We start from the raw sequence: 26399 nt of genomic DNA, 5'->3' as shown, positions 1-26399 counted from the left end.
ACAGGCGGTCCCCTACTTAAGGACACCCGACTTACAGACGACCCCTAGTTACAGAGGGACCCCTCTGCCCACTGTGATCTTTGGCGAATCTCTCTAAATGCGTTGGAATAGTCCCAGACTGCAATAATCAGCTGTAAGGTGTCTGTAATGAAGCTTTATTGATAATCCTTGGTCCCATTACAGCAAAAAATTTTGAAACTCCAATTGTCACTGGGGCAAAAAAAAATTGTCTAGAATTTCAATGATAAAATATACAGTTTTGACTTGCATACAAATTCAACTTAAGAACAAACCTCCGGACCCTATCTTGTACGTAACCCGGGGTCTGCCTGTATAGGTTTCTACTTTGTTTGAAACATGATGATTATTATTTATTTATAGAGCACCATTAATTCCATTGTGCTGTACAATCAATAAAGGGAAGACATACAATACAATAAGACAAAAAATATAAACACTTCAGTGATTAGGAAACAATTAGAAGGAGCCAACCAGTTATCCTAGAGAAAGTTGTGAGAAGAGCGGATGATTAGACATTTCATTCCAGCCAGAGACACCCATATGTAGACAGCTGTTCCTTGCTTTAACAGCCAAGGCAGACCCCTTTTCTGTGTCAAACAATGACGTTTTAAGTTAACTCTTATCCAACATAAACGATGCCATGCAAAAAGAAAAGAAGGATTGCCCCTGAAAATGTACATAGTTTTTTTTTTACATAGTAAAGGATCTCTTGAATGCATATCATGGATAGACTTAAAACTACTGGCCACACATATCATCATATGTGATTGGTGGAAAATATATTCTAAAAATGTGAAGCGGGAGAGAACTTGACATTTTTCAGACGACTTATGGTCTAAACAGTACTTTGTACTACAGCACCAATGGAAATATTTTTATATAGACTAGGACAGTGGATGGTAAGGGGCATTGGTGGTTGCCCTGCCTGTTTGATCTGGATAGACATTTTTCTTAAGCTATGCAATTGTGTAACATTTTCCTAACCTGCTATTTTTATTGGACGGCCCTGGATCCAATGAAACCTGTAGTTTAACAAAATAGAGATACTACCAGAAGTTCTTAGTTCCCATGTTAAGAAATGAATAACGCATTAATTTGTGCCATGTGCTATAGACTTATGACAAGGCATGCCCAATGGACCTCAACATCAAAAGACCTTCTAAAGGATTTACCCCTTTCACTTCGTCTTAACTATTTCGTATGGAGGAATTCATGGTCTCATCCATGAAATCTTCGATGTCTTTGATAAATATATTATGTGAATTTTGTTATTGTAGGAATACTATCTAACACACTTCTATCACGCTACATTAGATCACATGATAACAAAGAATAGTTTCTTTATACTATCATTGTAACCATATGCTAAATAGTTCATATAAACAGTTTCACAATGTGCTCTTCCTTTATTACTAATTCAAGACATACATTTTACATCAGCGGAAGGATTTCCAAAGTTTTGTAACAGGTTAAAATAGGAAACAGGGGTTTACATAAGTATTCTACAAAGTTCTTATAATTCAATGAATTCCTATTTTAATACATGTTATTTTGTTTCAAACTCATAATTTTAACAAGCTGGTAGCAGATGTTTCTGATATCCTTGATATGGATTGGCCAGTGCCATAGTTTGGTCATTTTATGCACAATTGTGTTCACAAGTTGCGCTACTGAACTTAATGTGAATGTATATATTGTGTGAGCAATAAAGAAGGCTCTGGGGTAACTACCAAGATGATACTTAAAGGATAACAGTCAAATATTTAAAAAAAATTGTTAAGATGAATATAAGAAATTTAAAGGCAATTTCCTCTGATAAAATATAGTGGGCATGAAGAGTATTCAGACCCCTTTAAATTTTTCACACTTCGTTTCATTGCAACCAATTGGTAAGATCAAGAATGTTCTTTTTTTGCTCTTAAGTGTATACTTTGCATCCCATCTTGACAGAAAAAAAATAATAAATGTAGATATTTTTACAAATTTTTTAAACAAGAAAAACTGAAAGATCACATGGTCATAAATATTCAGACCCTTAGCTGAGACACTCATATTTAACTCACATGCTGTCCATTTCCTTCTGATCCTCATTGGGATAGTCCTACGCCTTCATTGTAGTCCAGCCGTGTTTAAACTGATTGGATTTGATTATGAAAGGCACACACCTGTCAGAGCACATGAGAATCATGACTTCTAAGGAACTGCCAAGGAGCTCAGAGACAGAATTGTGGCAAGGCACAGATCTTGCCATGGTTACAAAAGAATTTCTGCAGCACTCAAGGTTTCTAAGAGCACAGTGGCCTCCATAATCCTTAAACGGAAGAGGTTCCCTCACAACTCTTCCACGACCTGGCTGTCTAGCCAAACTAAGCAATCGTGCGAGAAGAGATGTAGAAAGATGCGAGAAAGTCCAGCAATGTCAACTATTACTGCGGCTCTCTACCAGTCAGGGCTTTATGTGCTGAAGAAAGCCTCTCCTCAGTGCAAGACATATGAACGCCACATAAAGTGTACAAAAAAATACATGAAGCACTCCAAGACTATGAGAAATAAGATTCTCTGGTCTCAAGATTTAACTTCTTGGTATTTATTCTAAGCGCTATTTGTGGAGAAAACCAGGCGCTGCTCATCACCTGCCAACAGTGAAACGTGGCGGTATCTTCATGATATCGTGGTGTATTCAACTGCAGGGGCAGGATGACTGGTTGCATTTGAAGGAAAGAGCAATGCAGCTAAGTACAGAGATATCCTTTCAGAGTTTTGTGGACCTCAGACTTAGCTGAAGGTTCAACTGTAGGAAGCTTTAGAGCAAACTGTTCTTGTTGCTCATGGCAACCTATTAGAACTCTGCCACTTCTGATAAATCTCCCTCTATATGGACTGTTATGTAGAAAAAGTAAAATAGAAGAATTACCTATTTTTTCTGTGATTCAAATAAAACATGCCTAGGGGACTTAAAAGCATTGTAAACATTTAAAAGAAAAAAACAAAATTTCCAATCACCCCCCCAAAACACTTGACCGGAGCTCATGGGCTTCGCTTCTTAATTATATCTCCCAACAATCAAATAATCTTCATGTGTTACATGATCAGGAAATCTTCTCTAAGAATAAACCACCATTCAGACACTTTCTTTTATCTTTTTCAAACGGTGAATAACATTCTTTCTGGCTTGCTATATAGAGAAAATTTACACAAAAATAGCATAGCTTGTTTCATTAAAATTCCAGTAGTTTTATTATAATATACTCATTAAAAAATTAAAATGCAAATATATAACTCACCAATCATTAGTGCAAATCAATAAATTTCCTCTCCATGGCTTTATCTTTCCTCACACAATATTTATACCTTTCGTGCCCTGGAAGAAGCCGTGGAGGCAAAACCCAGGGTTGGCACCAATTGTTCGCCTTGTGGATTTTATATGTGCATTTTACCTTTTTGATTGTGATTAGATTATAATTAAGCTACAGGAGCTAATGCTAATGAATCAGATATGGCAAGACATGCTGAATAGTATCAGCATAAAAAGAGGTACAAAGAGGCATAAGATTATAAACATCAATATCGTTATTAATTCATATACATATAATACACACAACAAAGCAAAAGATAAAAACAATTTTAACAAGGTGCGCAAAACTCACAGAGGCTGGCGCTCCTATCCTGACCACTCCCATGCACCTGCTATAACATCAGTTTAAACGTGTAGAAGGTGCATGGCAGTAGATGCGATGGACTGTAGTGCACATTCACATTTTACTGGCAGGTTTGGAGGCCGGGAAGCCTCTTTCCAAGGGCCTGTATGTCAATACAGGGCCGTTACTAGGGGGCAGGTAAGCCCTATTTACAGTATATTATGGGCATGTAGGTAGGTTTTTAAAATAAAAAAAACCCTGTAAATTGAAGAAATATTTTTTTGTGTTAGGGATTGATTAAACTAAACTCAGTAAAAAAACTGAAATTAAGAATATTGTGGTGTTAAAACGTTAAATTTGTTAACTGATTATTTTCAATAGAACGTAATATTTATCTGTATATATGTATTTCTAGATTAATACGTCATTAAAAATTCATAATTGGGACACATTATTCAGCACTCTCTTTTACTGTAAGGTACAGGAATGGATCACTTCATGTTGTCATTTGTTGGAACAAGGATGGTAACAACAGTTACAGAGTAATAAAACAGACAGAAAAAGAAAACATTTTGAGAACCCTGGGTTGATGGGAAATGTTAGTGTTGTTCTTTTACAAAAAAGTCTACATCCTTAGTTAATGAGTAATCCAAATGTAAAAACATGGTTTGATGGCCCATCTGGTCTACACATTCCTTAAATAGATGTGAATACAAGCCATGAACACACAAGGCTTATCTTTTAGTGTATATATAGATAAATACATAGATATATATATATATATATATATATATATATATATATATATATATATACGGTATATATATGTATAAAATAAGTTTTTATGATAAGCTTGATTATTAAAAAAATTAAAAACATGTAAATTATGTAACAGATACAAAAATACTTTGTGACAGGACCACATCCATTTCCTTGTGAGGTGATCCCTTCTGCTCCAAATGATCTACTATCTCCATCTGCAAATAATAAACAGTGACTACGTACTGTAGCCTGCTAATAGACTTAATGAGAACTTGCCGTGCAAATTAACACAGCCAGACTAAACAATTCATTGAAAACTATGATTAATAAACATTGCCCTTATCCCTAAATCGTTCATGGCCGCAATGTTAAAAAATCAGTTACCGTATATGCTTGTGTATAAGCCGAGTTTTTCAGCACAAAAAATGTGCTGAAAAACGTCCCCACGGCTTATACACGAGTCAATACGAGTAAAAAATAATAAAAAATGGACTTAAAAAATAATAAACTTATATACTCACCCTCCGGTGACCCTGATGCGCAGCGCTGCTCCCCCGATGTCATCGCGGTTCCTCTTCTGGCTTCCCGGTTCCTCTTCTTGCTTTAGCGCCCGTCTTCTGTCTAGTATGACGTCAGCAGCGGTGCTATATAAGTTTTTTTTTTTCTTTTAATTCTGGGCTGACTGTATACTACTGGGGGCACGCTGTATACTACTGGGGGCAGGCTGGGGTGGCTGTATACTACTGGGGCAGGCTGGGTGGCTGTATAGTACTGGGGGCACGTTGTATACTACTGGGGGCAGGCTAGGGTGGCTGTATACTACTGGGGGCAGGCTGGGGTGGCTTTATACTACTGGGGGCAGGCTGGGGTGGCTGTATACTACTGGGGGCAGGCTGTATACTACTGGGGGCAGGCTGTATACTACTGGGGGAAGGCTGGGCTGGCTTATACTACTGGGAGCAAGCTGGGCAGGGGGCTGGCTGGCTATATACTGGGGGGGGGGGGTCTGTGACCAATGCATTTCCCACCCTCGGCTTATACTCGAGTCAATAGGTTTTCCCAGTTTTTGGTGGTAAAATTAGGGGTCTCGGCTTATACTCGGGAGGGCTTATACTCGAGTATATACAGCAGCGATGGCGAACCTATGGCACTGGTGCCAGAGGTGGCACTCAGAGCCCTTTCTGAGTGCCCTGGGCACTCAGGCCATCAGCCCAGGACAGAGTTCACCAAACAGGACCAAATCCATTAAATTTTCCCACAGTCACAGGCAACTTATAAGATGTTGCTTTCAGCACTATTTTACAGCGACACTTCATTGACTGTTTGGAACTGCTTGAAAAGTGAGAAGGTGTTGACAAAACTGCATTATCTTTGGAGCTCATCCTGCTGGACCTAACATTCTTCCTGTACAGAGAGACCCTTGAGAGAAGCTACAATGATAGTCTGAATTTGCCCTCCTTCTTTCAACTGTATTGGTGGCCTCTGGCGGCCGATACAATTAATGAAGTGGAAGAACAGGTAGCTATAAGTTACTGCTTAAAATGGCACGTTGGCACTTCACGGAAAATAACTGGACTTTGGTTGTAGTTTGGGCACTCGGTCTCTAAAAGGTTTGCCATCACTGATATACAGTATATGCAACTCACCTGATATAAGTCCAATGATAGAAATGGAGTCCGGTATATGCAGTGATCACTGCATTGCCCTGCCTCCCTAGTCTTGATTGCTATGTCTCTGCTAGGACATACTGCTGTGTGGAACATTGAGAGAGAACTCTTTTACATCATTGGCCACTTAATGTGACCATGGTGATGTCATCTAAGGTCCTATTACATTTGAAATGTCTGCCCCATGTATATATATGTAATATAACATAAAGTTGATTTATTTATTTCTTATCTAAGAGAAATTCTTTAAGCTAAAATAAGGGTGTCAGTGGCTCTATAGATACCTGTCACTATCTGTATTTGTGAAAATGTGGTAACAGGCTCCTTTTAATGGGGGATTTATCAAGGCTTGTATGCCTGTTTTCTGGCATACAAGCCTTGAATTAGTTGTAATTCCTGATGAACCACCAGGAATTGCAGTTATTTCCCCCCTTATGCCACCTCCATGCCAAGTGCTCATGGGCAGGCGTAGGTGGCATGGGGCGTTCTTACCTTGTGAAATACCTATTGCCTGCACGAGTTCAGAAGTGGCAGAAATCTCCTATATAGAGGGATGAGGTACAATATCTTCCCTTTTTCTTATCAGTCCCTCCATGAAGTCTGTGATTCAACAGAACTTTCTTGGTCTCTCTCTGGACCCTTTTCTGAACCCCTAGTACTCTGGGACTTTGCACAGTGAAGAAAAGTTATTAACCCTTAGTTCTCACACAGCAGAATATACTATTCATGTAACTAATTTACTGCTTCTCTATGTGATGACATCTGGCAAGCTACTCTCCATATAGATCCTGTATGTACTCTATCTGTGTTCAGGGGATGTACTTGTAGGAATCTCACTGGATATGTTTCTAAATTACTGTATGAGAGAACGCAAGAATCATGGGAAGTGAAGGCAACCTCAATTTGACTTACCAACAGGTATTTCTCGTCCACTTCAGAGCATTTGAACAAGCTGTTTCAGAACATAAAATGCCATAGCTCTGGAAAGAAAAGGGCAAGGAACATAATAGGGAAATCACATATGGCAATTTTCTATAAGTTACTTTTTAATGTTTTTTATTTTTTATTTACTGTTTGTTTGTTTGTTTCCCTCTGCTTAGACTTAAACAGGATAAAACAAGGAGAATATGAACTCATTACACCGATATCTACTGATGCAGAGGGACACCATGTTTCCAATATACTATCAATTCGTCACAAAAAAAGATTGGCAAGAGATACGTCACAAAGTCATCAGCCACTTTACTTCAATGTTACAGCCTTTGGGAGGGAATTTCATCTTAAATTGAAGCCAAATAATCGCCTCATTGCTCCAGGGGCTGTTGTGGAGTGGCATGAAGAGGCTTTAAATGCTGAAAACAGAAGCCATGTTGGAAATATGACCTATAATTTGAATAGCACTGAACAAATCTGGAAAAAGCAGCCATTGTGGACAAACTGTGCTTATGTTGGAGAAATAACAGATATCCCTGGAGCATCTGTAGCATTAAGTAACTGTGATGGTCTGGTAAGATCAATTTTATTTACCATTATTGTCTGTGTTTTCAATTGCGTAGTTGCTGTGCATCATTGTAGCCTGGGCAGCACCTTTAAAACACCTCTGAGGGCCTAAGTAGAGTTAATGAAAAAGAGATAATGGCCTATAACAAGGCTATATACTGATATATGCTGATCTTCTTCTCTTTTGTGTCTCAGGGGGTACCAAATTATATGGAATAAATGCCTGATAGTGTAGATCTGGGCTCCAGCATTAAATCATTTTTATAAAAGATTTTCTCATATACAACAGAATACAAGACATGAGAAAAGAAAGTAGTGAATACATAGCAATAAAAATGGAGGTCGCGCAGGACCTTGTAAAAGGATTTACAATAAGAACATACTAATAATAAAGCAGGTAATCTGCTATATGATCTTTGCTGATGAGTGGTAGACTGGCAAGTAGAGTTGCGCAGGACCTCTATTGAGACCTTGGTTGCCTTATTTACCCAATCTGCTTATTGACCCAATCTGCATGATTGTTCTTTCCTGCAATGTTGGCCACCAGTGCATAATCAACCAGCACTGTAACAACTGATGTCTTTAGATAATGTGCATCTGATGTGTGACAATCTTTACCCTTGGCTGTACTTAGGACTCTTAATGGAATCTATCATTAGTTTTAACAATGCAAAGCTTTAGACAATACTAGGTAGCAGCCCTCAAGATCTGTGTAATGCCTTTAAGTTTGTTTTTAATACCAGCAGGACTTTGTAAAATTCATTTATATTCCAGGATTACAGCTGGACTACTGTGTGAGATCTCTTCACTGTACACAGTATAGCTCCTCCCCTGCTATAGGTCACAGCTGTTACAGGCTCCTGTTACTGTTGCTGTTACTCAGTGGGACTGTGGTTATATTAGGGCTGCCACCTAACACTAAGATTACCAATCGGGATAGCACTCACAATATATATACACAGTCCCCATACTCACCAACATATCAATTCCAAATACCAGTATACAGGATCACAATACAATACAAAATTCATCAAAGTTCGATTAAACAAATCGTCAAATCTTTATTTCTATTTGTACAAAATATGGCAACCAACAAAATATTAAAATCATCACATAAAACCCATACAGACATAAAGTGGTGGTGGCCAATTCAAGTATCAGGTATTCGCCATAATAGGCATACAAGTAAATCCAGGGAGAGATATATACACACCAGTACAAGCAGTATTTCGTGCCTAGCCAGGCGTTCTATACAATCAATGCCTATTATGGCGAATACCTGATTGTTGAATTGGCCACCACCACTTTTTGTCTGTCTGTATGGGTTTTATGTGATGATTTTAATATTTTGTTGGTTGCCATATTTTGTACAAATAGAAATAAAGATTTAACGATTTTTTTTATCAACATTTGATGAATTTAGTATTGTATTGTGGTCCTTCATACTGGTATTTGGTATTGCCACCTAACACTGTCTGCAGCTCTGTATCGTCAAAAATGCTTACAGATTCCCTCTAATTGTTCACGCTGAATTGGCGCATATACCAGATGCTGAGTTGGAAGCTGGCTACTGATGAGAAGAATGCCTATAGACGTAAAGTACAATTATTTAAGTGAATTATATGTCTTTGACTTTTGTATTTTGAAATTGTAAGAAAATGTACATGGTGGTTTTTATTTTAAGGTGCTATTAAGGTATAGAATCCCTATATACAGATTTCAATATTTTTTTTTTCAAAGTAAACTTTATTCTTATGAATTATTATTTTTTTAAGTGCAAAGTTCTGGCTTACCCTTAAAACAGCAAAAATATTATACTTGAAAATGTTAAAGTGTGATCAGTATATTTTCCAGGGGAGTCAAGCAGTCCTTTTAATCACAAAAAAGATACTGTGTGGGTGAAATGTTTAAGGATAAAATCAGATTGAGGTCATTGCCAGGTATACTGAAAGACACTTTGGCCTGCATCTCTTTGCCACACTAAACACTATTTCTAAAAAACAGGAGGAGCGGGCGGGTATTTACAGTGGTAACTCCGTGGTCTACCAGGGTAAACATTTTGAAATCCCAGATACACACTGCTTGTAACCCACATGTGCTGCAAATACTAATTCAATCAGTGTTACAGAGTAAAAACAACAGCAGCTATTTTGTGTTCATCCAGTTACAGTAGAAACTCCCTTTCCCATGGGACCACATCTAAAAACACATTGGACGCTGACCTTCTTCAATGGGCTGCTTAAAGAAGACTTTAATGGAAAGCTGCACTAGTCTCTGTAGTTTATGAATGCAATTGCTATTTGGCTCCATTTGCTATTTGGATTTTCACTGCCTTAAATAAAACATCCAACAGTATTAAAATTTCTCCCTTGAAAGATATTGCTGGAACTATATGTTATAGCACTTAAACCTCATTGGACCTAGAAAAGTAATTTTTTCATCAAACCAAACATTTTTTTAGTTGATTAGCAAAATCTTTATGGTGAAGATTGACAAAGTTTGCTAACATTGCCTAAAATCATTGCTATTTAAAGGGGTGTTAAACAAAACCGTATCTTGTACTTGATAATGCTCATAGCCAGAGTAGGTAATGTTACTCTAACATATGTGTGTTAATTTTTATGGAGGGTCTCAAATATAGAATTATTTAAGAAGGGGTTATGAAAATAAAGTTGATGGGGCATATTTATCAGGGCCTCCGTGCCACGTCAGTGGCGTAGAAGCCCTGAAATAACCGCAAATACTAGCTTATTGCTACCATTTGAAATTATTTAGCCCAATCTGCCACCTTCACGCCAGTGGCCGGTCACGCTGGATGAGCAGAGGGCGTGACCGGCCAGTAGTGGGCTGGCGCGGGACGTTACTGTCCCCACGATGCTGAGTTGGAAGTTGGCTACTGATGAGTAGAATGTCTATAGACGTGAAGTACAGTTATTTAAGTGAATTATATGTCTTTGACTTTTGTATTTTGAAATTGTAAGAAAATGTACATGGTAGTTTTTATTTTAAGGTGCTATTTGCTATTTGGTTGTACAAAGTTTGATTGTTATACCCTATCCAATAGAGAGTCATTGACCAACGATCCATAGAATGGGCATTGCAGTCTTAGTAATTGATGGAGTGGAAGGTCAAGCATGCAAGTATTCAGTACTATGGGACAGTCAGAAATTTCCAAGTGTAGTGCTTGGCTATATCTGCCATTCTCATAGACTGAGTGTGAGTGCCAGGGATAGCTGATCATTGTGTACTGCAATTTTCGGTGCTCCCATAGAATTGAATGGAGCCTATCCTATGGAATGGGGATAACAATCAAACTTGGTAGAAGCACTTTAAGCTGTCCATGTACAGAATTGCAAGGCCACTATTGTTAGGGTTGGGTAAAACAGAAGACAGGGGATAGTGTGCCCTGAGCTTGCCCCAACCTCTGTCCCTGCCTATAGCCCCCCCATGCTAAACCGTGGGGCGACTACTTGAAGATTCGAAATACACTGGATAAGTGTGGGAAGGGAAACACAAACGGACTGACAAACATAAAACACAAAAGAGTGGTAAACTAGCCGGAGTCACAACGAGAGGGTATGTCAAGAACAAAGTCAGAAAGCAAGGAGTCAATGTCAAAAACTAGCTGAGGTCACAACAATACAGATACAGATGCAGAGCAAGTCAACCTAATGCAAAGAGCGAGTGATGAAGGGATTTTGCCATCTTCTGGCGCTAATAACTTTTTTCATACTTTGGTGTATGGAGCTGTGGGTGGTGCCGTTTTTTGTGGATTTTGATGACGTTTACAATGTTATCATTTTTAGGACTGTACGACCTTTTGATCAATTTTAATAGAATTTAAAAATTTTTTTTAAATGGCAAAAAAGTGCCATTTTCGACTTTGGGCACGATTTTCTGTTACGGGGTTATCATATTTTGATAGATCGGGCATTTTCGGACGCGGCGATACCTAATGTGTTTATTATTTTTACTGTTTATTTATATTTATATCAGTTCTAGGGAAAGGGGGGTGATTTGAATTTTTAGGTTTTTTTTTATTTTTATTTTTACTATTTTTCAGACTCCCTAGGGTACTTTAACCCTAGGATGTCTGTACGATCCTATCATATACTGCCATACTACAGTATGGCAGTATATGGGGATTTTACTACTCATACATTACAATGTGCTGATAGCATCTGCCACTCCTTGTGTGGAGAATAAAACATTCTAGTTACTTGATTTAATTACATTTTAATTAGACATAGACAAATTTAAAGGATTTGTCTATGGGAATGGAATTGTAAAAAGCCACAGGTTGGAAACCCAGTGTTCCACCTTACTAGTTTGACTATGGACAAGGCCAATCTGTGTTCTAGATAGCTAGCGTTACAAGCCAAAGTTCAAGGTATACAGCATAGATTTAAAGTGACATTGTGTCTACGCCTTAACGGAAGTTCAGCAAAGCAGAAATCTCACACTCATTTGTAAAGCAAACCTGAGGTTAAAAACAAAGGCTATTGAGCAGCAGATCATACACGTTTCTAAGGACCAAGCTGGCCAGGAACCTTTAACACTCAGGCACCTTTCTGCTAGGAAGGTGCCTGTTATATCCAGAGGTTGGCTAGGAACACTTTTACTATGGTTTTACTGACCCTTAAAATTTTCATATATGGCAATGCCACAGGTGCTGCAATAAAATATTTTTTTCATTTATTTACAACTACCCATTTGCAAAAGAAAAACTTTAGAAATGGGTTTGAGAATTTTTTTTATTTGCAGAAAGCGGTATAGTGGATAAAAATTAGACCATAGAATGAGAAGTGGCCTCTGATAACATGGAACCTGTCAGTGTTGGCCTAATTCCTCAGGGGAATATGGACCAGGTTCAAACATGCAGGGACCGCTTGAAGATTGACATACTTATCTTGTCCTCTTCAATTCAAGCCCATATCCTCAATTGTCCAAAGAAAGATGAAAGGCGCGTCAAAGTTATATTGTTGAGTTATGTCTTTGGCAAGAGATGAGGGGATTTTTTAAGAATATATACAAATGGATTGCAGTTTTATACTGTGCTTATATACCCTGTTTAAAATCAGTGTCTGTTCTTAGCTTTTGTAAGTGGATTTCTCAGTAAAAAGTTTCTTGCATAAGTGGTTTTCTTAGATACTGCAATTACAAAATCATTTTGAACCTTCACTTTAAAGTGTCTCTCTATGGTTCAATCAGCTGTTAGCAGGGTGTATTCACTGTTGCCATATGGGAAATACTGCATGCACTTAACTATACATCCTTGGCAATTTGGAGGGAATTTATCATTACAATTTGTCTTTGACTTGGTTGTCTATGTTCAATTCCATTTTTGTGGCATCTGAGTTTATCAAATTAGTCTATGCATGTTGCTGTATTTGTCTTTTTTTTTCTATGTCTCATAATATTGTTTTTGTGGTGTTTGTTGCAAAATGTTCTTTATTTGGCGGACATGTGACTTTAAGGAGCAAGTGGTATTGATAATTTTGGTAGTGTTTTTTGTCCTATTTCAACGCCAGGGGGTGACTGAAGTCCTTTTGCGCCAAAACATGAGCCAAAATGAAAATTTGCGGCAAATTGAAAATCATGAATTTAGTTTAGTATTGTGAATACTATCCTATGCAAATAATGAATATGGCACATTTTAAAGTGACTTTGCACTGTTCTATGTTCATATGGCGCAATGGAAAGTTGCAAAAATGCATTTATACCACAACTGAGCCGAAACAACGCCAAGCATAGACAAAAAAGACAATGATGAATTACCCCCATGAACTTATAGCTGTGTTTGGATCAAAGAGATAACAACTGAGGGATCGAAGATAATTTAGGCTTAAAGGACACCTGTCATCAGGTCTCTGCCACTAGTCCTGTCACTACTACCTGTTGGAGCAGCTCACAAGGATCCCATCAAAGCCTTTATCTAGTTATTTCATACATTATTCATTGTAAAATCATCTATTTTTTATCATGTAAATGAGGCTGGTCACATGGTCAGAGGCAGTGATGTCACCCCTGTTACCCCTCCCCTCTCCTCCCCCTGCTCATGTCTGTGTGTAATGTATAGTAATGTATAGCTAGTCTGTGTATGTCATCTGCTGACAAGATGCCTCCTCCTAATATACAGGTGAGAGACACAGACATCAGCTACACATGAATCTGACATGTTCTGCTGTAACATGGCTGCCTGGAGCTGCTGTATCTCTCCTAAACACACACACACAGGCTGCAGGGGGCGTGGCCACCAGCACCAGGAAGCACATCATTATACAGCCTCACATCATTATACAGGCTGTCAGTCAAGCACTGGGGGTGTGGCTGTACCTCCCACTCATGAATAGAGTGGACAGCTTGAATATGCTAATGCTTCATTGGACATTTCACAGGTCATTTGCATACAGCTTTAGGACCTCATTGCTTAGGTTTACAGGCATGTAGAGGGACAATGAAGGGATAGAGGCAATGCTCTCTAATGGCAGTTTATGAAAATATATTTAGTTTAGGGGGGTTATTTTGCATGACGGGTTCTCTTTAATAAATAAGACTGTATCAGAATGGGAAAAAGCTGCAATTTTAGAGACCCCTTCAACTAAGTAGTCCCTGTGCCTGGAAATATATAAGCAATACAGAAGATGCAAGGCATGGAAGCAGTGCTGAAAGTTGGACTTGCACTGCTCTGAAATTGTTGGCACTTTCGAGAATAGGTTATATAGGATATTGTGAACAGGACAACAGTATAGGACATCTACCACCAGGATCAAGGATTGTAAGCCAATCACTCTTCTTTTAGCTTCTTATTCCCCTGTTTTTATAAAAAAGGTTTTAAAAGATATGCAAATGAGCCTGAGGGGCTCCACTCTCTATAGGTTTGAATGGAGCCTAGTGCCCCTCAGGTTCATTTGAATAATTTTTAAAGCCTTTTTTCCCTTAAAACAAGGGCATACAAAGCTTAAAGAAGAGCAGATCCTGCCAGAGGGGGCACACACCAGTATTTCAGTATGCTTGGTTTACAATCCTTTATCCTGGTGGTAGTTATATGGGAACCTAAAACAATAGATATTGATTATCCCATCAACTAACTGACTTAGGTTGTCTGGTGTCTGCATTATTAAAATTCCAAGTACCGTAGGTATCATATCTGAGAGAAGAAATAGATAAGAGAACATATAGAAGATAGTCTTAATAGAATAGTAAATAAATGGTTGTGCCATACAGTAGCATAATGATTGTTGTGCTACAATGTAGTTTATTTCTAGGATTTGATGTATTAGGATATAAATATTATCTTTATTATTTTAATCAATTTTTGGAACAGCAGTCAAACCAATGGAAATCAATGTGTGAAAAACAAAGAACATCCCACGATAGTTTGCTATGACGGAATGATGCCCACTCTTCTTTACAAAGTTGCTTTAGTTCATTGAGATTCAGGCAATTATTTATGCAAAGCTCTTTTAAGATCTAACATGTTAAATGGGGTGAGGTCTGTAGTTTGACTTGGTCATTGCAATCCCTTCATTCTCTTATTTTTCAGTCATTCTGTTGTATATTTGTATATATTGTCAGCTAATATCAAGAGTGGAACCGACAGAGAACAAATATAATGATAAGCTGGTTGAGTTGAATATGTTTAAGTCTACGCAAGTTTATGTTCTCACAAGAGAAAAAGGCCCTTGTTTACCCTTAACTTAAAGCGTCTATATATTATAATGCAAAATAGATTATGTCATATGCCTTCTCGAATGCTGTCTTAGTCAACACATTTTGTATATGACAATGGACATTGCTATGGAAACCTTTCACTAATTATCACATAAGCAATTTTGAGACTATTGCATGGAGTTGCCAAAGTAATAAAGTCTGGCATCCTCTTAGGTTGTAAAGAATAAAAAAGAAAGGACAATGTAATTTTAATTTCAATGAGACGTTAATCTCCTAAAATAAGCTCTTTTTAAAATATAAATTACAGCGGACTTGCCAAAAACCGAGCTCGCTGAGCAGTTCATTAAAATGTACTTATGACTCTATTACTTTAATGTGTTTTTTCCCCTAAATGACTGCTATTATATTTCTTTTAGTCAGATTGCGGAGTAAGCAGTTTGTTTTGTATGTTTACAATTAATCCAGTAAAATGCTAGAGATCCCTGCTAATTGTGACCCCCCCCCACTTATTGCAAGAATGGGGATCCCATGACCCCTTTTTAAAACAAGAGAGAGTAGGAGCAGAATACTGGAACGAATGGCTAAGTCTGTGAGAAAGGTCTTTAAGTATTAGTGAAGCAGACAAGTTTTATTTTAGCTGTTTTCAAGTTTATTTTCATATATTATAATATATGTTTATCTTTATAAGATAGATATTCTTGATGTATTAATATCACATACACAAGACATCCCCAGTCAGTTGCGCATCTTGATGTATCCGGCGGGGGCCTGCGCAGCACTTATTTCTAAGCCAGGCCCTACCCTTCATGCCCCTGACGTGGAGGTTGTCTGAAAGGGTGAAATTATTTTAAGTGCTACAAATAAGCTAGCATTTGTGATTATTTCAGGAAACCGTGATAAATACCCCCCAATGTGTCTATTTATACAGTACTTTTATTAGCATGGCCAGTACTGTTCTATCATACATTTACCTAGTTTATGTTAGTATATATGGCATACGAATGCCTTATAAAAGTTGAATTGATTTCTCTTAATAAAACAAATATCTTAGGACAACTCCCTTCAGTAGTTGTTATACTGACAGAATAATTAAATTATCAACAGGAAGTCTGCACATTATGTCCTATTGTCACAATAACAATTTTCCTTGTCAGTATATCGACTCATCCTCCTCCGCCACGCTATGGACAGTGGCCAGGGTTTATGATTAATGAGTCTGCCACGCCAGGAAAATTCATTCATACTTGGTGTCAACAGAGCAAGAATGCAAGCATGTATTGCAGTGCCAAGTACTTTACAATATGGAACAACAATCATATTTAACAGAAAGAATCTAGCTTAAATAGGAATGTCTGAATCATTGGTATAAATAGGAAGCATTACACTCACTGCATATTACTTGTAATTCATTGAGAAAAACTTTATCCTGCCGGAAGGACACCCTTAACTCATTGCAGGAAAAGATGTCTCTAAGTTAGAGCAAGAGAGAGAACAAATTTACTTGAGCATATTATCCCACAATATTATATGAAATATAGTTTTTTCTTTTTTTATTATCTGATAGGGATTTTTATGCAGGGCCCCAACAGCCCTCTTGACTTTTGTAAGGTGAGTCCTAATTAACTCAACAACCTTCTATCTCTGTGTATCTTACCCCTTCATGTGGGACACAATCTGAGTAGCTTTTCTAGGTCCGCACCCTTGGCTTACTTTACTTTGCTTACTTCCCATCACAAATGTCTACAACTGCAACACTGCCAAACCTGTCCCCCACAGACACAACGAATCCGACACCTTGTGTGACCGACCCCAAAGAAACTAGATACCAGACTTCCACAGAGGGCTCTTTACCAAGTCTCCCTTATTGACTCTTTACCAAGTCACTACTAGTTCTTACAGTCATCCACAAAGTCGTTCAGACTTCCAAAATGAAGCTAAACGCACACTTGATCAGAGTGGGTCTCCGCTGCACGTGCACAAATTGAGCTCTATACCTCTATGGGCAACCCTATTGACACTAGTCAAATAGTACTATAGACAATATGATAATCTGACAATCACAACAAAGTATCTCCTACTTTAGTAGTGCGGACCTCTAAGGGCTACTCCCTCCCGTCCCACAGCTTCAGCTAACATCACAGACTGTCTGACCATCCGTCTCTGTCCAGTCTCTGTCCATTCACCTTACAAACTGGTTCTTTGCCAAAAACTCTGAGCTTAGGTTACAGTGAACAACAGTGGCAAATATATAACACAGAGACAGTCTTACCCGGTCCGTCCAACTAGTGACACAGAAGTGACATATCAAGGTAGACAACAAAAATTAATATCTTACCCTGAGAGCTCTCTGGTCAGTTCTGTTCACCAAGCTGGCGGGGACCCTTCACGGAGGCTGTCTCGGTGCTGTTGTTGCTCACTCCTAAGCCCACCCAGAAAAGGTTGCCAATACTGATAGGGATTTTTATGCAGGGCCCCAACAGCCCTCTTGACTTTTGTAAGGTGAGTCCTAATTAACCCTTTCATGATTGAACATAAAAACTAAGACATGTCAATCTCTTAGTGTATGTCAAGATCTTCTATCGTTTAATATCTCAAACTGCATAATATCACAGACAGAAGAGTAGGCGTGAATAGTATACTGTAAAACTATTGGTCATCAGCACATTCTGGGAAAAACAATTAATTAATTGTGCTCAGTTCTCAGAGACCTTGTACACAGATATTGTTTATACTAATTTCCTGAGAAGTTGATAAGTGGGCTCCAGAATCATAATATCATGCAGCATCGAGGACAGACTGGCTTCTCATTAAATGTCAAAGGGTATTAGCTGACAGGCGAGCAAACAGGTTACATAAAATGAAGTTTGAATCATGACATTAACTTGACAGTGGTCAGGGAACATGGCCGCTGTATCTAAGATGGCGGACAGTAGTCAAGATGGCGTCCGAAACCAGTGTGACCTCCTTAACATTATCTATGAAATCAATGAGATGACTAGAAAGAACTTATATGAACTTATATCTCCTTCTACTTGATCAAAAGTCTGGCACATATGCAGTCTTCTCCTAATGCATTCTATTTATAGTATCATAGTATATAAGGCTGGAAAAAGACTCAAGCCCATCAAGTTCAACCTTTAAGAACTAAAGAAATAGTATTTCCTCGTATTCCTTGATATTTTTGCTCTTTAGAAAGGCCTGGTTGACTTTCTGGTTAGCAAAAATATCACGAGTTATGTGGAAAAAACATTTGTTTGATTCTTAAAGTGAACCTACCACCACAAATCTACCTATAAAGGTAGATTGGGTGGTAGGTGGATCAATGGGACGTGAGGATAGCCCTTTTAAGGGCTAATCCTTACGTCCCCACACTTTTTTGTTAACTTTTATTAGACATATATTCAAATTTACTTATGCGGCTACTGGGGCGTGGAGTAGCCGCATCTGAGGTTACACGAGGCGGCTACTCCACGCCCCGGTAGCCTCTTTTCCCCTCCTACTCACCCATCTTCGGCGCGCAGCTCCGCGTAGTTGCGCGCCCTCGTCCGGCGATCCTGCCGTCTGCGCATGCGCAGAAGAGAGCCTCATGTAACCTCAGATGCGGCTACTCCACGCCCCAGTAGCCGCATAGATTTGAATATATGTCTAATAAAAGTTAACAAAAAAGTGTGGGGACGTGAGGATTAGCCCTTAAAAGGGCTATCCTCACGTCCCATTGATCCACCTACCACCCCATCTACCTTTATAGGTAGATTTGTGGTGGTAGGTTCCCTTTAAAGTTTGGACTTGATGGACTTGTGTCTTTTTCCAGCCTTATATACTATGATACTATGATCCAGGCCTCTCTTTAACATGTACAAAGAGTCTGCAATAACAACCTGCTGCCTCTCCTCTAGGCGTTAAGGATGCCCCCTTATCCAGTTATAAAAAGATCTTTGGACAGATTCCTGAACTGCTTGTTCAGGTATTGGTACACTGTAATGAGGTCTCCACGTTTTTTGTTCTAAAATGAATAATCCCAAGTTTTGTAATATATCATTGTATTGTAGTATCCCTATATTCCTAATAATCTTGGTTGCTCTCCTCTGCACCTGTTTCTGTTCTACTATGCCCGTTTTATACACTGGTGCCCAAAACTGTACACAATATTCCATGTGTGGTCTTTGTATAATGATTGTCTGTGATTTGTATAATGGCAAATCTATGTCCTTTTCATGACAGTCTATTGCTCTCTTGATACATTCCATAATTCTATTTACCGTATATACTCGAGTATAAGCCGACCCGAGTATAAGCCGAGGCCCCTAATTTTACCACAAAAAACTGGGAAAACCTATTGACTCGAGTATAAGCCGAGGGTGGGAAATGCATTGGTCACAGCCTCTCCAGTATGTAGCCAGACAGCCCCTGCCCCAGTGTATATAGCCAGCCAGCCCCTGCCCCAGTGTATATAGCCTGCCAGCCCCTGCCCCAGTGTATATATCCTGCCAGCCCCTGCCCCAGTGTATATAGCCTGCCAGCCCCTGCCCCAGTGTATATAGCCCCCCCCTTCCCCGTCTGCAGCACAACAATACCAGATGGATCACACAGAAGATCTACGGGTGCCGCCAGAAAGGCAAGTTTTGATTTATTTATTTTTTTGACTCGAGTATAAGCCGAGTTTGGGGTTTTCAGCCCATTTTTTGTGCTGAAAAACTAGGCTTATACTCGAGTATATAAGGTACTTTTGCAGCAGATGCCTTGGTCTGGTCACTAAAATTAAGTTTACCATCCACCAATAACTTTTGCTTTTGCAGCTTTTTCAGATGCAGTTTTACCAAGTAATTGACTGTTTAGAACTTAATTGTATTTTTTGTTTCCATGACCCAAGTGCATAACCTTATATTTATCTACTTTAAAGGTGTACTCCAACAAAGACAAGTTTCTTAAATATGCTCTGGGTAAAATAACACATTCTCTAATTCACGTTTATTAACAAAAATGCAACATCTCAGATATAATTCCAACCTGTCTCAGTCCTGGTGTATTTTCTACCCTAGGGGCCTAAACTGCAGTCAATAACATTTACAAGTTTTTGTTAGTGGTAATATTTGGAGCCTCGGCTTTATACGCAAGTATTTACAGTATGAGGGGTAGATCAGCTGCAGAGCACAGAGGCCGGGGGCCAGCATCCACATCTCCTACACTGACTGGGAGATCTGGTCTGGACGGTAGTCAAAGTGGAGGGCTTCATGCAGTTAGGGAATGTGAGCGCCTTTCCTGTGTAGATAAGTTATAAGAGCAGGTAGGAAGTTCATCATTAAATTACTTTTATGCTCCAGGCCTGACAAATCTTTCTGTTCAGGGGAACCTGAATTTGTCCTTCTTTCTTCTGGTGTTCTCATGATACCGATATGAAATTGATATGACTGATTGAAAGCTATGACAGAGCAATAAGTTTACTGCTTAAATTGCAATGTTGGCACTTTGCGATAAATAACTGGGTTTTGGTTGTAGTTTGGGCACTTAGTCTATAAAAGGTTTGCCATCACTGATATAGAGGATGTAGAGTGTGTAGAGTAGCACTTAAGTCCTAACATCCAGACACATGTGGGTTTGGATGCTGGGGGGCCCAAGTCGTGTGAACTGCCCGGGGCCCATGGGACACTTAATCTGCCACTGCTCAGGAGTGTGTTCTCCTTACATCCCTGTTATTATCTTAAAGCAGCTACCAAAATCTAACCCTGCTGCCGGTGTACTCACCACGGTTACTGCTTAGCAATACTGGGGAAGAAAACACCCCATCAGAGACAGTTATCCCTGCCAAGACCTTACTGTGCTGTCACTGTACCTCAACACAGTTACTGCTCAGCAATTATAGGGTAAGGGAACTCCTCATCTGAAACTCTGAGTTGTTCTAGAAGGGACACACCATTTGTTTTTTTTTATACATTTTGACCGTGCTGAAATGGTTGGCCATGACTGTTTTATACTATGCACATGCTTCACACAATTGAAATGCTAAGGATAAGCCTAACAGTAGGATAGGGCACCATGAGGATCTTCTGAATACCACCATACACTTGGAAATTTCCCAGGGATCTTGTAGTAAAATATGTGTTTGATTTGCAATCTCACCCATTTTAATATCCTCTTACTATGTTCTCCTGAGTATAGCAAAAGTAAACTTAAATAAAATAAAAAATAATTAAAACTAATTTATTTTTTAAAACTATATGTATTCTTTAACACAGGCAACTTTACACTGGGAGTGATGGTTATTCCACTGCTTTATCTTTGAAAGGAAAGGAATTTAAGATGATGATGTAATGGTGCGGGACTGCAGATTTGGCCAGTTCCACAATAAATTATATACAAAGAAGCAAAGTATTTGAAGCTTTTTTTATTGCTGCTACTTCCGTTTGACACTAAGTGTAACTTGCTTTTGTATACATGTTTTTAAACTTTATTGGTTATAGTACTGGTGTTCCTGTAGTGTTTCCAGTAACCTTTCATATGCTACATTGCTGCTATGTCATTAAGATAGAAAAGAAACCAGCGTCTTTGTGGTCTTCCATTGTTTAACAATTGTTGCTCACACTATGTAGTTGTATTGTGTTTGTATACACTTTGTAGCCTAATTTGATCATGTACCCTATATACTTGGGTCACAGACATGTCACCTCTAAAGAAGAGGCAGAGTGCAGCTCAGCGCAGCCTCAGAGAGGAGAACAATATGTCTACCCGACTAGGTTGCCCTTTGTCTAGGGGCAATCAAAATTGTGTACACCAGGACTGATAGAGACAGGTTGGAATTATAACTGAAATGCTGTATTTTTGTTAATTTAATTAGAGAATGTGTTATTTTGTTATTCTGAGTACATTTAAGAAAATTGTCTTCATGGGAATACCCCTTTAAGCCACACATGGAGGCTGAGCCGTTAGTTATGGACCACTGTGCTACAGTATTAATATGTCAAGCTGAAGTAAATGGGTACGTTTTACTTTAATATATTGTCATACATGGAAAACCAAGAAATGTCTATTAAAATTATTTCTGAGATATTATAGAGATGAGCTGTGGATATCAGCAAGCATGGTTCCCAAAATTAAAGTCTATTGGATCAATAATGCCCTGAAAGCTTCTGCACAAATTTCAGTTATTTAAAAATGTTCAGAAGATACATTTAAAGCAGAGGTCGCATTAACACCTCTACAAGCATCATAAACAATTGTACAGGCAGTTTTGAGCTTTGAAAAACATCTCATGTACCTAACTCCATGGGGCAGATTTATCAAGCTGCCTGAAAGGCAGAATATTCTCAGTTGCCCATGGCAACCAATCGCAGCTCCCCTTTAAATATTCATGAGCACTGGTAAAATGAAAGCTGAGCTGTAATTGGTTGCCATGGGCAACTAGGAATATTCAGACAGCTTGATAAATCTGCCCCCATGTGTGCAAATCTAAACTATGATTAAAAAGCATTGTCCCTACCCCTAAATGGTTCCTTGCCAATGTTAAAAAATTGTTTTATAAACTAATATGCAACTCACTTATATGTAACTAGTCCAATGATATCAAATATTAAATACTGCATATTAAATTTTACTTGCATTGTCCTTTACCGTGGTTAAGAACAGAATTAACCTACTGATGCTGTTGAGAGAATTGAGGCGACTAGGACAGACACCTTCCCACTAAAAGGATTTGGAACCCCTGGATCGCTTCACAAGGCTCCCCCACCCTTGAGAGAGCTTTATCACTGTCCCCTTAATGGTCCATTATGCATCAATATGGCTCCAGCACTTCTCCAAAACATAGTCTTGGTCTATCCACTATCTATTCTGTGCTATACAGTTCTTGTGATCTTGATACCTGTATGCTTTTCTCCTTTCCCTTCCCTTCCCCACCCCACCATAGTTCCCCGATGTTTTATTGTTTTGAATGATACAGAAGCTGGCTATGTATCAATGAAATTCTGTTTTCATTACTAATCCACCTGCATGGGGTACACCTTGCTCCTTGACCCATTGAAAGGCATTTTCCTATGTTTTTTTAAACAATACAACCTTGTTGGAACAAAATTTTACTTGCATTGCCCTGCCTCCTTGTTCCTGATTGACAAGGTACACTGCTAGGATATGCTGCTAAATCAAACTAGTACTTAGGGTTCATCTGCCAATATTCAAATACAGATATCTACAGCTCTGTTTGCTTAACAGAAAAACCTGTTTCAAATGTTTTACATGGTGCCTTACTGGAATGTGGAGAAAGAGTTCTATTACGTCATTGAGCATGTCATGTGACCAGGGTGACGTCATCTAAGGTCCTTAACCCAGTACAGTTGCTTTACATAGTAACATTAATATCTACTTCAGGTATATATCTAATTACATGAAATCAAAGCAGTATCCATGGAAGAATGGGGAGGAGTAGAAGTCCATGGAGGTATGCTGTGATCAGATACATACTTGAGGTACATGTTAATGTTACTGTGTAAAGGACCTTAGATAACATCACCCTGGTCACATGAGTGCTAAAAGGAGCATATGGCATTGGGAGGAGTAGATGGGAGGGACCGGCTAAGAAGGACATGCCCCCTCTGATGCCAGTTAGGATAACATAAAGTTGATTTTATGGGGATGTGAGGTATTTAGTTAATAGAACCTATCACTAGCTGTATTTGTGAAATATGTGTTGACAGGTTCCCTTTAAAACACAATTATGTAATACAATGTACGGTAATCTGTAGAGGCTTTCAGTTATTTAGAAAGCAGAGCCAACACATTCCTTGTAAGGTAGCAGAAGTCTACCAATTATTAGAAACCTAAGTAACACTTTCACAGTATTCATATTAGTTACATTCTATTGGTGCTTAATGGATTTTATTTTATTGGAACCAATTTCCCCAAAATTTCTCCAAAAAATCTCCAAAAGCCTCAAAGGATATTTTTTTAACAGGCTGATGTGTTTGAGTGTTGACACATCTCTTTTTCTCTTGATCTAAGATCAAAGGGAGCAGCTTCTTTTTCACATGTTACATGTCATTCTCTGGCCTTTAAACAAACTTTGAACAAGTAGAAAAAAAACAGCACACTTCATGCAATGAACATTATCTGTTCAGATTAGGAAACAATGTGCGAGGGGTTTAGGCCAAAGTACTTGTATCCGGTTGTAACCAGGACACGAGAGCCTTGCCATTCCATGTCCAAGATTTATAGTGCTACAATTTGAAGTCTTGGACAATTCATATTATAGTTCAAATTTCCTTTTTTTTCTATTTCTCTTAATTTTCATGGCCTTCTCATTTTTTTGTACTTTTCATATGTCACCAACAAATTGTGTAGATCTACCATAGGCCAGTTTTACACGGCAGTATTCAGCATCAGTATTTATAACACAAAAGCCGGCATGGATTCTGCAGAAAAAAATTGTACATCCTCTGTTGTAAAGCTGTGATGTCCTTAAATATATATATGTGTGTGTCATAATTGTACCTGCAATATAAATGGATGGTTGGCAGAAATTAAAAGGCAAGTAAACAATTTTCTGTATAGAGATAAGGTATTTGTTCACCTCTCTGAATTAGAGTGCATCACTGACAAAGGTTGTTAGAGAGTATCGTCTAAACCATGTAACTAAAATATAACTTTTATTTCATAGATTAAGAAAAACGAATGTGGGGGGTGTGTAGAACTACACCAAATTAATGTGCGTTAAAAATATATGTACTGAAGTAAACAGTTTTCTCAGCATCATCTGAGAAAGAAGAGATGACATGCGGATGACATCCGTGTCATCCATTTTCTTGTGGATCCATTAATTAATAGTGTCGGAGGGTCCGTTTTTGCGGTGTATGAAATGTGTGGTAATTTTACCCGGGGTGTTAGTTTTTGGTACCATTGGCGCACGGCCGAAAAGAGTCTAAATTGACTTTATACTCATGAAGGTAAAATAGAACTTTAACATCTAAAGTGCTGGAAAAGTGTTAGGATCCCCAAGATGCACCCAAATTGGGGGAGCAAAATAAAAGGCACAGTTAATAGTTCCAAATATACAGAGATTGTGCTGAGAATGGAAATGTGTTGGAAACTTCTTGACAAGCACCTAAACTCTCATTTAAGGCTAACATGGGAAGTCCTTTCACTTGAAGTGCTCTCATCTGCCATGTTTATTTGAGTACATTGCGATTTGAGGTGTAGATTATGTAGATTATTATTCTGTGGGTTGTTTTTGTGTTTCATTTTGTTATCTGAAAATTCTCTGCTATTTTGGAATACTGCTGGCAAAATAAATCGTCTACAAGAGTGTTAGTTTTTTTAAATAGAATCCCTGCTACTGTTTATCTGAATCAGCACAATTGGATTTATAGTATTACTGAGTTTATTAGAAGTTCCAGGAAGACACTAGTGTAACTGAAAATGTTTTTGCATATACTTATTTAGCAAACTGATTTACCACCGTTGGGTTGTCTGTGAAGAATTTTTTGATAATACATAATTCTTCAGTTTTAAAAAATTTTGTTTATTTTCTACATTTTAGTGATATAAACAGTGGGGCACATTTACTTGCGGGTCTGCCGCTATTCATTAAGATCGTGCATTCAATTTCCTGCATCTGTCACTTCCCCCGCTGAGGTCCGCCGGAGTTCACCTTCCTCTTTCCGGTGCATGTGAGTGCTGATCTTGCGACATAATTTGCTTTTTAAATTCCGCGGTTTGTCTGAATCAGTCGGGTTGTCCAACGTCCATGCCCCCCGATTGGTGTCACATGCAAGCCGGCGCTGAGCGACACATTGCCCGATCGCGGGCAATTCAGGGCAAAACGGTAAAACGTCGGGAAACCCGAAGAAAATGCGGCGTTCGGACCCTTAGTAAATGCCCCAGTGTGTTTATTGTTTTGCCCTAGAACCTTTATTCGTGACTATTGTATTAGGATCTGGGATGTGCAACTTGCAGCCTGCAACCTCCTGTCCGGGCAGAGAACATTGAATACTTCCATCTCCAGTATTATTTGTTGGCTCTGGAGCTCCATCATTATTAGCCTTTCCTTTGGGGTCTCATGTATTTTTTGTCATGCTATTGGGTCTCCAGTTTTATTTATCTCCAACTTGTGAGGTTTCTAGGATAATTATTTTCTGTTTTCGGGTCTCCAGTA

The 26399-nt window shown here is 38.6% G+C and overlaps 1 protein-coding gene across 3 annotated transcripts in view; it reads left to right on the top strand.

The window, feature by feature from the left end:
- ADAMTS3 (ADAM metallopeptidase with thrombospondin type 1 motif 3) overlaps nucleotides 1-26399 on the top strand; it is a 124018-nt gene that overhangs the window by 3810 nt on the left and 93809 nt on the right. For all 3 annotated transcript variants that reach the window (XM_072117403.1, XM_072117394.1, XM_072117385.1), the window contains exon 3: nucleotides 7189-7595. In XM_072117403.1, the coding sequence (XP_071973504.1) occupies nucleotides 7189-7595 (407 nt within the window). The remainder of the gene's footprint in view (nucleotides 1-7188; nucleotides 7596-26399) is intronic.

The sequence above is a fragment of the Engystomops pustulosus genome, chromosome 1 (assembly GCF_040894005.1).
Source record: "Engystomops pustulosus chromosome 1, aEngPut4.maternal, whole genome shotgun sequence".
NCBI lineage: Eukaryota > Metazoa > Chordata > Amphibia > Anura > Leptodactylidae > Engystomops > Engystomops pustulosus.
Note: the sequence above shows the minus strand (reverse complement) of the source record. Positions and strands in the feature narration are given on the sequence as shown.